Source organism: Paroedura picta, chromosome 7, assembly GCF_049243985.1.
Source record: "Paroedura picta isolate Pp20150507F chromosome 7, Ppicta_v3.0, whole genome shotgun sequence".
Lineage (NCBI taxonomy): Eukaryota > Metazoa > Chordata > Lepidosauria > Squamata > Gekkonidae > Paroedura > Paroedura picta.
The window spans coordinates 42,714,785-42,729,030 of record NC_135375.1 but is presented as its reverse complement, the minus strand read 5'-3'; the positions used below and the strand labels follow the sequence as shown (position 1 = coordinate 42,729,030).

Below are 14,246 nucleotides of genomic sequence, written 5' to 3'. Positions count from 1 at the left end.
CCTGAAACTTAATTCAACCCCCAGATTATTATAATGGCCTTTAGTTTTGGCAAAGTAAAGTAATTAAGGAATTGTAAACATATAGGGCAATTACCTTTTACCTAAAAGACATGGATATATTTTATTGATCTGGCATTTAGGGCGAATGTCATTTTATACTGGTGTCCTAATCCCATGCAACTGAATGTTTTCTACTCCCCATCCCTTTCTTTTCCTCATACACTTCATAGTAGTGTTATATCCATGTAAAACTATAGAATGTTCTAAAACTGTATATGTGTGAAACTACTGCCTTTTAAAATCTCATGTAGAATATGTAGCTGGTGATATGCATGATAAGCCTCAGGGGAGGGCGGTATATAAATATAAATAAATAAATACCATTCCATAAAGGGCTAATTGCATGTTAGAAATTACATATGTAAGAAAATCAGTACTATGAAATTTATTCATAGACTCTCTGAAAATATTCTCAGTTTTAAACTATTTATTGCAGAGTCTAAATATATAGGTTAGAATCAAAAGGGTTCCATTCACAGGCATAAGCACTTCCATGCATGTGATAGGGTTTCATCAGTTTCCCTTGCAACTTATTTGGGTGCACCAGAAGCTGCTCCAGGGGATCTCCTGCTGTTCAGTACGCTTGGTGCTGCAGGGCATGAAGAATCTCAAACTAAATCCTACTGAGTGCACAGAAGCTCTTAACATTGTGCACTGGAAGGATCCTGATGGTTATGACAGGCTATTTAATTGTAAATTTCTGTAGAAATGCAGATATTTATGAGTCAGTCTGCTAAATCCTTTTTGTAAATGTACTAAATAAAACTGGCAGTCATCAATTCATTGTCAATAAGCTGAAACAGTGCAAGAATTTTACATTTCTTGCCTATGAGCATTTTATTTATTGTATTTTGTAGTGCATGCAGTTTTATTGACCAAATATATGGTTAGCCTAAAGATTGAAGTAAGAGAATAAATTGCTTATTGCTTCTCTGTTATATGAGCTATTTTTGTGTGTAGCCATTTCCCCTCCGAAAAAGTAAGCTTAGTTCTGTCCATGCATAGTTTTATAATACATAATAAAACACTGCTGCAAGATTGGATATATAGGTAAGGCAGGCTGGCTGTTCACTGTTATATTATTATAATGCCTGAAAAGTCTATTCATCATAAAATCCAGTGATTTATCATCAGTTTGACGTTTAGCATGAAGAATCTACCCAGAGAAGCATGTTGTATGGCTAAATTTCAGGGGCAGAAATTCAGTGTAAAATGGTTGAATTATATAAGTTTGGCATGCTGCAGTTAACATGGGAACAGATTAATAAAAGTACAGTTTCTGGTATATATTATGTTAATAATATGGAATGACTATAGGAAGATGTGGATATCAACTAGGAAAAAGATGTAAAAAAACAAAAGCATGAGGAAAGTATAGCTCCACAGAGCCTAGGAAGCAAGCCTGTAATGTTAAGACTGTACAGTGTATACTGCCTACATGGCCCAAAAGTTAAAGTATCAACTCCATAGTTTTTGGACTATGCATGAAACTACAACATCTTTTAAACTGAGGTTTGATGTGGGTTTTATAGCACATTGCTTTTAGGGGAAAAAATTAAAAATTGAAAGTACAATGGAATATTATTTTAAATTTAAAAGAAAAAATGTACATATTTTAAAATAACATAAGTTAAAATAATTGAAAATTAACATACTTGCCTTTGATTATCCATGCCTAATGCTCAATTTCAATGATGGTTAAGATGTTGAGAGCAGCTGAAATATATTTGGCAACATCTTAAATGGTGTAAATTTCTTTCCCAGATAAGAGATTAAAATGGTCTGGGAGGATGTTACGAGGAAGGCCAGATTGATTGCATGAGAGTTTCAGGACCTGAAGTCCACTTGGACAGGTCCTTTGGCCATACAGGGTATCAGACGTTCGAGAGTACCAAACAGCCGAGAGTACCAAACAGTGCTCAAAGAAAAGATGATTAGATGATTTCCATACTGGGCCTAAACTTTTGGATCCATGTGGGAATCCTATATAAGAGTTGGGCTGAAACACCTGTAAAGCTGTAAAGCTGATTGAATGTGCTGGCCACTAAAAAGAGAAGAAAAATCTCTGGACAGCTGCATTTGCTAAGACACTGCAGAAATTAGACATCTATAATCATGGAACAGTAACATTGAAAGTACATTATCCAATATTTGTGGAATGAGCCCTAGACATCTCCATATGTGACCACTCACAAAGTGGCAGCGCATATGTCTTGTCTTCATGATCAGTGAAATTGCTTTCCAAATGTTGCTGACCCACAAACAGCAAATATTCTCATGACTGCGTCCTCCACTCAGTCTCACCTGCAGATGACTAGGCAGCACACCAGCACCCACTTTCCCTGCCTACAGTGAATGTATGTTGTTGTCTCTACCATTCCAGTGGTGGCATTTTCGGCAACACATTCATTTTAATTGTAGAGATTCTTCCTAGCTATGAGATCTTAATTTGTTTCAGTCTTAATAAATCTTTTTGAATTCACATCTAATTTTTCTGATAGTTATTTTTAAAAATATTACAGTTTTACCTGATAATTTATCCCCAAATACTTACGTTATATACTCACGTATAAGCCTAGTTTTTCAGCACCATTTTTCAAACTGAAAAAGCCCTCCTCAGCTTATACGCGGGTATGATAATTGAAATAATTGAAATAATACGCGGGTATGATAATTGAAATAATAATTGAAATAAAAGCCTGCTCCAACCAGCCAATTCTTGCATTGCCTTTTGCAAATGTGTACTGCAAGCTGAGTTTGCTCTAGCAGCTTGTAGAACATCAACAGTTTGACTGAGGGACTCTGATATATTTTTTTTTCTTTTGCCTTCACTTCTTCCTCTTCTTAATCACTTCTTCCAAACTGTTATATGGGGGAAAATGGGTGAGTTTTGGGGTGCTTTGGGATTTACTGTTTCATTCTCCTAATGTTTCTTCTTTTATCTGAGGGGGCAGCATTGTTTGCCTTTTCTTCTTGGGGTTGTATTTCTTTTAAAAGTTAATTCTTACAGAGTTAATTCTTTAAAAAGTTAATTCTTACAAAAGTGAATTCTTTAAAAGTTAATTCTCCATTCTCCCAGTTTGGTAGGGAAGGCAATTGTAAGCCACTTTGAGACTCCTTTGGTTAGTGAAAAACGGGGAACAAAAACCAGCAGCTATTCATCCTCTTGACTTTTCTGTATTTGTTGGGGGGGAGGCTGGATGGGAGAGCCTATGATGATGGTGCATTTCCCACCCTTGGCTTATATGCGAGTCAATAGGTTTGCCCAGATTTTGTGGTAAAATTAGGTGCCTCATTTTATATGCTGATTGGCTTATATGCGAGTATATACAGTGATAGATTGTTGAGCTCTTTGTGCATTTTATAATCTCTTTTTGTTGTGTTAAAAATTCATTATTTTTGGTTGTTTTCTATTAATTTTATAGCCTGATAGGGATCCAAATTCTTCAGTATGTTCAATTACATATTGCAAGAATTCCTGGGGATTCTAGACCATTAGAGTGATGTCATCTGCATAATTTTTCCTTGTGAACTCTGCATCATCCACTTTTATTCCCTTAATTCTTATTGGTTTGAGTATATTTCATACATCCAGCTCCAAAATTGAGGATCACAACCCATATTTTGTAAAACACTAAATAAGAAACGCCATATTAAGATGTCAAATGCTTTCTCTGGATTTAGGAATAGAAATGCTGCTTACTTTCATTTCTCTTTCAGAAATTCAATTACATCTATTATACAGCATATATTATCTGTTATAAATAAGAGAGCAACCAGATGTTTGCCCGGTTTGTAAAAGGAAGGGAGGGAAGTAATGGGCTATGTACCTCTTTGGTATAAAACCTGTTTGGTTGGAGTATGTTAAATTTGGTTTGCATTTAAAAAAAATTCTGCCATTATTGTGGCAAAAAAATGTAGTCTACATTCAATGGAGAAATAGTTGTATAAAACTGTGGTAGCAATGCATTGCTAACCTTGTTATATATTATGTATGCTATATATGCCTCTTGCCATGTTGAGGGTTTTGTATTCCTCCCCTTTATTTCATTCATAACTTTTTGTAACTGTATCAGTAATACTGCTTCACTATCTTTATAATACCATTAATGTGCTTTATTCTTCTACATGTTCTTTATTGCTTGAGATTTCTTGAATTTTTATCGTTTTAAAAATTATTTGCTATATCTGACATAAACAATATGATTGGAGTGTCTTTGAAATATTCTCTTATTCTTCTGAAACAACTTCTTTTTGAATCATCCTGAGAAAACACTGATAAATTTTTCTTCTATTTCCCCCCTACATATGTAATTTGGTCTCCTTTCTTTACACCTGTTATTACATCTTCACTTCTTTCCTTCCTACAACAATATGCCAGATATTTGCTAGGTTTATTCACATGTTCAAAATATCTTTGCTTTAGAAATTTTAATGTTTTCTGTATCTCTTTTACTTCTAACATATCTAATTGTTTTACTTATTTCATCTCTACTAGTGTTTTTCATTATGATCTTTATGTTCTTGTTCCAATCTCTGGATTTTTTCTGTTATTCTCTCACTTTTTAAAGCAGCAGCTACTAGTAGAATTCTTCTGCTAAAAGCTTTGCTTGCTTCCCAAACTGTAGCTAGAAAGATGAAATTATAAGTACATACTGCTGGATTTGTAGAAATATTTATTATAATAATTACAGATAGTTTCTAACCATTTTGCAGTTACTCAGAAAAAAATATAGCACAAAATGACATAATCAGCCCTCCTCTTAGAGGAATTGCCCCTAGTTGTAAATGTTTGATGCCAGAGTACTTCAGCAAATGTTATCCATAAACTACATACAAAATGCATATTCTAAACTTGAAATATAAGGATTTTTTTTAAAAAATCAATATTAACTTAAGGAAAAACTAAAGCAGCCTAATCAGCAAAACCTTATGTCTTGAAAAATAATATGTTAGTATTGTACTTATAATGGAATTTTCCACCTCAAACCCCCCCCCCCCAAAAAAAAACACCTTGAAATGTTCTTTGAATTGGTAGGGGAAGTATATTTAATTTGAATAGCAAAGGAGTAGGCTCAAGTAGCTGGATCTAATTAATATTTATAAAAAACCTAGAGACTTTTTTATAAGTAGTGATAGTTCACCTTGGCTCTTTAAAGTTCAGTATTTGTCTTACTAGCCCTCCATTGTACTTTGAATTATATATGGTAATTACATTCTGGAATATGTGACATGGCTACATTTTATTTCTTTCTGTGTTTTGTAATTTTAAAGTCTGCATGTTGACAGCTCAACCTTTATGATTAATGCTTTAAGGGAACCCCTATATGGCTTGCCTGTTAGTGATCTAATTTTGTGCAGGAATGCCTGGGATATTATGTTGAACCAATTCACCACCCAGGTGGCTACATTTGGACTAAATGAACTGTGAAGGGTTTCATCTCTGCCCATCACAGTCTTCCTTCGTGGAGTCCCACAGTAAGCAGCCATAGCTCCAAAATGATTTGTCACAAGCCATCAATAGAAAATAAATTATTGCCATTCTCACTTGTCAATGGGCTTGTCTCCACTTCAGCTAGCATAATGATTGGAAGCTCAAAGGGAACATTTCCAGCCTTTGTGGAGGATGATTATGACTGAGTACACTACTCCACTTTGCATCTTGGCCAGTGAAAACATGTAGAGGAAGCAAATTAATTGGATGTTTGTGCCAATGATTACACTATTGTGCAGGAATACTACAGCATCTTCTAGCCTACCAAAACTAGCTCAATAGTGTTGTTTACTTGGATGTTTTGTTTTTTGGTAGTGTAATGACATTAGTGTAAGTTTTGTCAAAGGTTACAAGCTTGTATAGATGCAAAACAAAGGACTATACAACAAAATTTGAGTCCAATGGCACCTTTAAGACCAACAAAGATTTATTCAAGGTGTGAGACTTCGTGTGTATGCACACTTTCTCAGCCAATGGAACAGGGATCTTAAGAGTACAGATATAAGGAGAAATATCTGTCTGTCACATCAGGGTGAACTACTTTTCCAATTTACATTGTAGGAGATGTTACACTGGAAACTCTAATCTGTCATGAGATATGGCGCATCTCATTCTAGTAATCTTTTAAAGACTTTTATTATCTCAAGAGATGTAGATCATAGTAGGGGAACAATCTCTGAATGTTTCTGTGTCTGCTGAACAATATAAACTCTGCCACAAAAAATCCAAGCAGCATAAGGGCAGGGAAATTCTAAGCATAAGGAACATTCCATTGAACTGGAGAAGTCTGATTTATCAGGTCTCGCTCTATTAACCATCCCCTAACAAAAAAGGGGCATTGCTAGTACACCTAGCTGCAGAAGCAGTAAGTCTAGTCCTCTTTTAGGCCTTTTCTCAACCCTGCCTAAGGGCTAGAAGTGGATTGTGACAATTCAGAGGAAAAGGCAGAGGCTGCATCAGTGGAAGAGCAATTTGTTTTCACAGGTTTTTTAAAACTCCTCCTTGAGGTACTTAGGATATTGGAGATACCTGATCAAGTATGGGAGGAGGAGATCTGATTTAAACACCTGATGTGCCAGGTGCACAGACAGTCCTTCAGCCAAGGCTTATGTGAACAGAAAAGGAGAGACAGGTTAAGCTCAAGGGACTAGGAAATTACATTTTTACTTGGGGCAGTGCAGAGCACCAGCTTCATAAAGGTAGAACACATTGCAGGAGCAGTGAGCATCAAGACTGATTGACTCAAAAGTGTATGGAGCCAGTTTCAGACATTGGTATTCAAACCGATCCAAGATCAGATTCAAGTGGGTAGCTGTGTTGTTTCAAAGCAGCAGAACAAAGTTTGAATCCAGTGGCATCTTTAAGACCAACAAAGTGTATGCACCCTTCTTCAGATATCTGGAGAAGTGTGTAAGCACACAATAGGTTATATATTTAATAACGTTTGTTGGACTTAAAGGAGCCACTGGGCTCATACTTTGTTGTTATCCAAGATCAGTAAGTATGTGTGCATCAGCAGAGAACCCTGAGAATCTCTGGTTCTTCACAGGGGTCATTTTTCAACAAGAAGGAGTCATGGATACTCTGTCAAGTAGTTGGTGGAAGGATCTTTTTACTCATCCATCCAGTTTTGAGAGTCATCCAGAAGATGCTAAACAAAGGAACAGGGCTAGTGCTATTGTCTTCTCTCTGACCAAGGTAACTATAATCCACAGATCTTTTCAAGTGGCAGTCCCAGGCACTTCAGTAACTATCATTATTCTGGGATTTATTGATTCAAGATCCCATGATCCATCCACAGCTATAGCTGTTGTACTTGACAGCATGGCGACTAAGTGGCTTCTATCTTTAGAACTTTCAGAGAGAGGCACCTCTACAGCCTTTATGTAAATACTTGGCTAACAGAGTTCATGAGTCAACATTGGAAAGTGTTTTTAACTGCTGTAGGGGTAAGTTTAAGTCTTTGGCATGTATTGGTTGAGGACATATCGGTTAAGATCTTTACTTGATAATGTACTCTGCATCCCTCCATTACTAGAAGCTGTGAGCCATAAAAAGAGAAATGGCCCTTTCAAGTGTGAAATCTTGATTATGGAATGCCTTAGCCTTCCAGTGTTCTGTGGAGACTTATTTATTTACCCATTTGTCTGATTTGAAGATATTATCAGCCTATTTTAACTTTTTTGAGATATTGCCTCAAGCATTTTTGCAGAATATACTTTTAAAGAAATAATTTAAGATCGCTTCCCTGAACAGGACTCCTTCACAAGTTCTTCTTTTCTAAAGCAACAACACAGTGCCATGAAATTCTGTGATTATAGGGAAATAAGCATCTGGTAGAATTTTCTCTTCTACACAACTTTGAACAGAATGGGATCCATTTGCAATATGCATCTGGCAAACATATGTTCCTATGTTTCCTGAGCCACAGGCCTAATTCTAAGCCATACCTTTCTTCAGCTTCCTGGCTCCACCACCATTGATTTCACATTTCTTTACAGAAACTGTTGCAACTCCCTGCTCATCTTGCGTTTGAAGCTGACCTTAACCTTTGCTAGTCTCCTTGTTGGACTAACATTTGCAACTCTCACCCTCCATACCTTTTGGTCAACAGCATATAGTTATTAATATTCTTTGGCCTATAAGGTTTTCCCATATCAGTGGTAGAAAATCTGATTTGCCTGCAGAAGGTCCTAGGTTCAATCATCATCTCTAGCTGAAAGGGCAGGCTGTGTGTGTGTGTGTGTGTGTGTGTGTGTGTGTATTGTCATTCACAAAGTCCTAACCCCCTGGAGAGCTGCTGCTGTCAGAGTGGACAATACTGACCTTATAGTCCAATGATCTTACTCAGTATAAGGCACTTTTTTCTAGATTGTGCTCTGTAATTGTAATGCATTTGTTTAAAACTATTATACCTACTAGCCATTTCACTGACTAAAAGATCTTGATGATACATTAGTTTAAAATATGGCTTTACAAGTTTTATGCAAAAGGGGAAAAAAGTCAACAACTATAATTCTTTATTGTCACATTGCATGCTCTAGGGAGGAAAATTATTGTGTTATATATACTAGATAATCTCTACTATTTGACAGTTATTATATTTTACACTGTCATATTTCCATTAGGTTTTTCTTGACCCCATTTAAAATAATTGTAGTATACTGGAAACACTAGATAATTGTAGTCTCTTTAAAGAAATTAAAGTTTAGTGTTATTTTCCCATTTTTACGCATTGTTTAACATGTTAATATACCTTTATTTCCAGTATTAAAAGAGCCAGTTTGGTAAATTTATTTTAAAAATCTTTTGCTTAGCTCAGTTTCAAAGCTGGAACCTTTTCTTTAGTTATTATAGTCAAACAGACTGTTTTTTTGTTTAAATAATATGCATTTATGGTATTTCATGAATTTTTTTTCTTGCTTTCTATCATTTGATCCTCAGAGGTAAAATGACAGCATAAGTGTCTTGCATAAAAACCAAGATCATCATTCTTTTTCACTGCCTATCAAGCTGTTTGTGCTTAACCAAGCATTTATTTATCAGTTCCTAATGGTAAGGTCTTACAAGGTTACTACACCTGAGAGAAAAATATGTAAGACAGACTTTCTAATTAATCACAAAGAGGGTTCAAGAAGGTCTAGTTATTTCTGTGAAGTCTTTTCTTTATGAAGTCTTACAAGTGTTGATCAGTAAAACTGCAGCTAATGCATTGTTTCTTTTACATTAATGTGCTACAGCTTGTCCTTCTATGTTTGAACACACAGGAAAAAATACACTGAGAAGTTTGTCTACCTTCTATGAATTTGTACCCTGGGCTGACAGAAAGAAAAGGAGGATTTAAGCGGCATAGTGCCATGCCTGAGGAGCTAGTCTTAGATGACATAAGCATGTACATCTCTCACATATTGTCATACAGTTAATAGATTACTCTTTTCCCCACTAGTCAGCAGTAGTTTAAATTCATACATTATGCAATATATTGTTTGGGTGTAGGTTCCCTGCTCTTTGTCAGATTTAACATAGTCACATGAGAATTGTGAGTTCTCCTTAATTCCTGCTTGCATGATGTCTTATTCAGATTGGAACTGAAGCTCATGTGGAAAAAGGACTTCAAGCAATCCTGTCAATATAGCATCCTCCCAGCTTGGGACTGCCTCAGTTTGGAAAAGTGGCACTGACAGAAGGCTGGGCACTACATGTGCAGGAACTTGTTTCAACTGACACAGCATTACTTAGCTTGCTGCTGTCTTAGTTTTAAGGTTTCCCCACCACCACTGTTTGTGTCCTTCCGGAAATTTATGTTCATTTCACTGAAATTGCTATATATTTCAACAGATAGTCCACAGTAAAAAAATTTAACATTAAGCTCCAGGTGGTCTATTTACATATCTCTCTTTGAACATTTATGCACTGGGAACTTTACTGCCCCAGCTCCCGTGCAGGAGCACAAATCGGGGGCGGATGAAGTATACTGGACCAAATGATCCCCCATGTGGGTTCAGGAAGAGGTGGGGCAACCTGCCACGACTAAAACTCCAGCCTGCAGTCTGGCATGAAAACTCCAGTGCGTAAACGGTCTTTGTGGCTTCCTGCTGCCACAAGGATTCATCTTCATTGAATAAGCATTCTTACTTACAGTATGGAAAAAGATTGTCTGTGGTGGGCATTTTTACAAAGTAGACATGACTAAGCACAGGGAGTTCTTGGACAGATTACTACTAAAGTACAGTAGAACAGGGCTTGGGGCTAGCTCAACCCACCATTTTAAGTAGCACTGCTGCTGCCTTAATTGTGGGAACTGAAGAGTGTGTATCAATTGAGTCTCCTGAGTAGGAAAGAATGCTATGGGGCAGTCTGAGGCCATTTGTTTGTGGCAGGATGAGAATTGTAGGGCGTATATGGATTTCAAAAACATTACATATACAATTGATGAAAGCACCATATTGAGTATTTGTGTATGGGAGGAACCCTCCTAAGCAAGTCTGCTCTGGTTAGTCCCACTTGTTCATGGGGATGCACATCCAGCATAGTGTTCTTAGGCTTGCAGAGAGAGAGGTTGGCAGAGACAGGGATATTTCATATAATGGAGATTCAGGAGAGGCTTGAGAATTTTCATTTTTTAAACACATAAAAATTGCTGAAAGCATCAATTGACACTTACGGAAATTTCATATAAAGATATGTTTAATTAAAATGTTTCCTTTTAATAGTTCTTAAGTCTTTTGATGCATAGCCTGTGTAATTATAGTCTTTAAAATGATTGGATAAATGCTTACTTTATAATTTACCTTTCCTGAAACTGTGTTTTCATGTAGGTTATTTTTATCTTAGAGGCAGATTTCATCTTGTGTCAGTTCACCCTCCTCCTCCATCCCCAAAAAGCTTTATCTGTGGAAGGTATTAAATATGCATGATACTTCTACTGTTGGATAATATTGTAATAGTACCGTTAAAATCAAGCAAATAAAAGGAAATTAGTTTGTTTTTGTTACAGATGAGACTAAATTGTTCATTTGTTGGCCAAAAGTAAATTATAGACTAGCATTTGACTAAAAATGTGGGCTGGGTCTTTTGTGTGAGGAAATTACCTCAAAAATTACTGCATAAGGTACACAAGGCACTGTGTTATCAGAAGTCTGCTTCGCTGCCACAATACAAAGAGAACATTCCCATAAAATTCTAGGAAATAAGGAGGTTACACAAAAAGCAATTAAAAGAGAATAGCTTTTTAAAAAGTTGTACAATAGACTTTTCTTTCTCAACCACTCATGAAATCAAATAAGTGTAATGACTGGATTTTCAAACTCATAAAATTGTTCCAAGTAAAAAGCAGCATACCCAGAATGTTATTTTTTCCATTTTGTTTTGCTTGCATGATTCTAGCTTTAGTTTTCAAGGGCCACATGGCAATTTTTTTATAGTTCTTAAATTAAGGGGGAAGCCTTGGTAAAAACAAGTTAAAAAAATGGCGAACAGGAACCCGGCCCAGATCCCTTCACGCTGGGGAAGGGAACAGGGACGCGGCGGCCCTGCTCCTTTCCTGACCGCCACACAGCTGCCTTGGGTGGGGGGGTCGTGGTAAAGGAGCGGGCCTGCCACGCCGACGATGCGATGGACCTGTTCCTTTACCGCCTAAGACCCGCAGCCCGTGCCCACTGGGGTTGTCCGGAGTTTCCACCCGCGGGACCGCCCACCTTCCCCGGGGAGGGGGGCCCACCTGTGCACCCACCGATGGCCGCTGCCTTCCTACCTTCGCGGGCCAGGGAGGGAGGCCTGCCTGCCCAGCCGTCGCTCCCTTCCCCACGCCTACCATCCTTCTGGCTGCCACAGCTACGGATTGCTCGCCGCCGAGCCACCCACTTGCACCGGAGACCGGCCGAGGGCGGCTTACACACCCGACATCGGCCCCACTCTTCATCCACACCCTCCCGCCCATGCACCTCTGGGGGTCCACTCATCCTTCGGCAGGCTCCTATTCTGCCCATTTTTACAAATGGGCTTTACCCCTAGTAAACTATAAAATCACAGATAAAACCACAGTCAGTATCCACAATAATTTCTAAAGTTAATAGCAATTCCAGTCAGTAAGATGTTAAATGTAGGGTGGAGTTGGAAGGAAAGGAGCGGCTGGAGGGAGGCCCAGAATTTTGTTTTAGATATTTTCTGGCCTCAACCATAAGCCCAGCAGGGGAGCTCTGCTTGAGAGGACCTGTAGAACATAGCAAGTTCAGACAGGGCCCTGATGTCCCTCAGGAACTAATTCCATCTGGCAAGAGCCAGAGCCGAAAAGGACCTCACTGTGGTTGGGGCCAGATGTATTTTCTTGGAGCTTGGGATCCTTAGTTGATTGGTGTTCCTAGATTGAAGAACTTTCTAGGAATGTATTCAGAGAGGCGGTCCCTCAGATATGCAGGACCCAGGCCATGTATGGTCTTAAAGATTAAAATCAAAATTGGAGCCAAATCCGGAATTCAACCAGAAGCCAAAGCAGCTTCTGCAACACGAATCTTACATGTGAGCACCCCGGACAGCCGCATTTTAACCAGCTGAAGTTTACAGAGCAGGATCAAGGGGAGATCGAGTTACAGTAATCAAGTCTGGAGGTGACCAGATTTGCATGGATCACGGGGGCTAGGTGCTCTGGGGCCAGGTAGGGGTCTATCTAAGCTTGGCATAGGTGGAAAAACACCTGCTGAGTTACAATGTGACAATGCATTTATATCTGAGATTACACAGAGGACTACTTGAAGAATAACACTACAAGTGAAAAGCAACTCAGTTTGACCTTAATATGACCTATAGTATTATCAAATTGTTCTGCCATCCCCAGTCCTCATTCCTGATAAGACATTGGTGTTCTATGTAGGATATGATTCTGCCAAAATTAAGACCGCTTAAGTTCTATTAACTTCAATAAGAAAGTTAAGCACATTCCCAAATGAAAGCAGATTTTTTAAAAAAACCTTTGGCTGGATTACATCTATCATTTGTGACAAAATCATAAAATTGTTATGACTGTAGAGTTGTCTGTACTAAATTTTCATAGCATTTGTACAACATGATAGTCATAAACCAAATATTCAATAAGGGCCCCATGATTTGGCCCAAGCACATCTACTACCAATTTGGACAGCAGATTTAATTTAATTTAATCTTCCAAAAATCCAATTCCATCCTTAATAAGCTGTATGCCAGTTAACACATTTAGAAGTCTTCTGTGAAAGGCACTGTGTTGTTAATTTGAAATAACACAGGTTTAAAGTTGGCTGTTCAGCTGATGGAGCCAATATTTCAAAATGAATTCACTCATATGACTTGAACGGGTATATCATTGAATTTGTGCCAACTGTGAAGTGCCAAATAATTATTATGCATTTTGAATATGCTAATAAAAGCAAGTTCCATTCTGGACCTCTCTGGAGTTGTCGGTGTTGAATCCTGCTTTCCTTTTAAACCTAGAGACATGTTTTTTATTCAGTTTGGAACAGTAATTATAACTTGTTGCCTTGACTCCTGTTCTTTGTTATGCTTTTTGCTTACTTTATATATAATGCAGCCTAAATAGCAAGCTAGGTTCTCTTGACAGACCTCCAGTGTTCCATGGATGAATGGAAAATGCCATAAAGTCACAGCTGAATTACGGCAACCTCTTGTGAGGTTTTCAAGGCAAGAGACATTCAGAGGTGGTTTGCCAGTGCTGCCTCTGTATTGCGACCCTGAAGTTCCTTGGTGATTCCCCACCTAAAAACTAACCAGGGTCAATCTTGCTTAGTTTCCAAGATCAGCCTAGCCTGGGATGTCCAGGTCAGGGCTAGACTCTATTTAGGTTGGCAAATGTGATCACAAAATATGTATAAAGCATTAATTTATCAATGTGGGGGTGAGGGAATTGTGTCCAAATATTTGGGAACAGTACCAGCAAAAGAGCTATAATTCAGTAAAGGATAGTGAAAAGCCATTAGTCCTCCTGAACCAACTGCAATTATGGACACCTATAGACAACTTTGACTCTTGAAAGTTTATACCTTGACTACCTTTAAAATGAGTGGTCAGATTTTACATTAAGGTTACCAAGATTACAATAATCTATCAAGAATGTATTTGTATTGGTCTTCCAAAATCAATAGTCTTAATGTTGTCTCTTAAAACTTTTAGCTGTATTAGTTAAAATTATTTAAAATTTTTCAGA

The 14,246-nt window shown here is 37.7% G+C and overlaps 1 protein-coding gene across 5 annotated transcripts in view; it reads left to right on the top strand.

The window, feature by feature from the left end:
• KIAA0825 (KIAA0825 ortholog) overlaps nucleotides 1-14,246 on the top strand; it is a 242,669-nt gene that overhangs the window by 222,321 nt on the left and 6,102 nt on the right. For 3 of the 5 annotated variants that reach the window (XM_077347603.1, XM_077347604.1, XM_077347610.1), the window contains one exon: nucleotides 10,889-10,954. The exons of 1 other annotated variant lie outside the window; for it this stretch is intronic. In XM_077347603.1, the coding sequence (XP_077203718.1) occupies nucleotides 10,889-10,954 (66 nt within the window). Of the gene's footprint in view, nucleotides 1-10,872; nucleotides 10,955-14,246 lie in introns of those variants that run through there. One more of the 5 variants, XM_077347609.1, reaches the window with a different exon arrangement.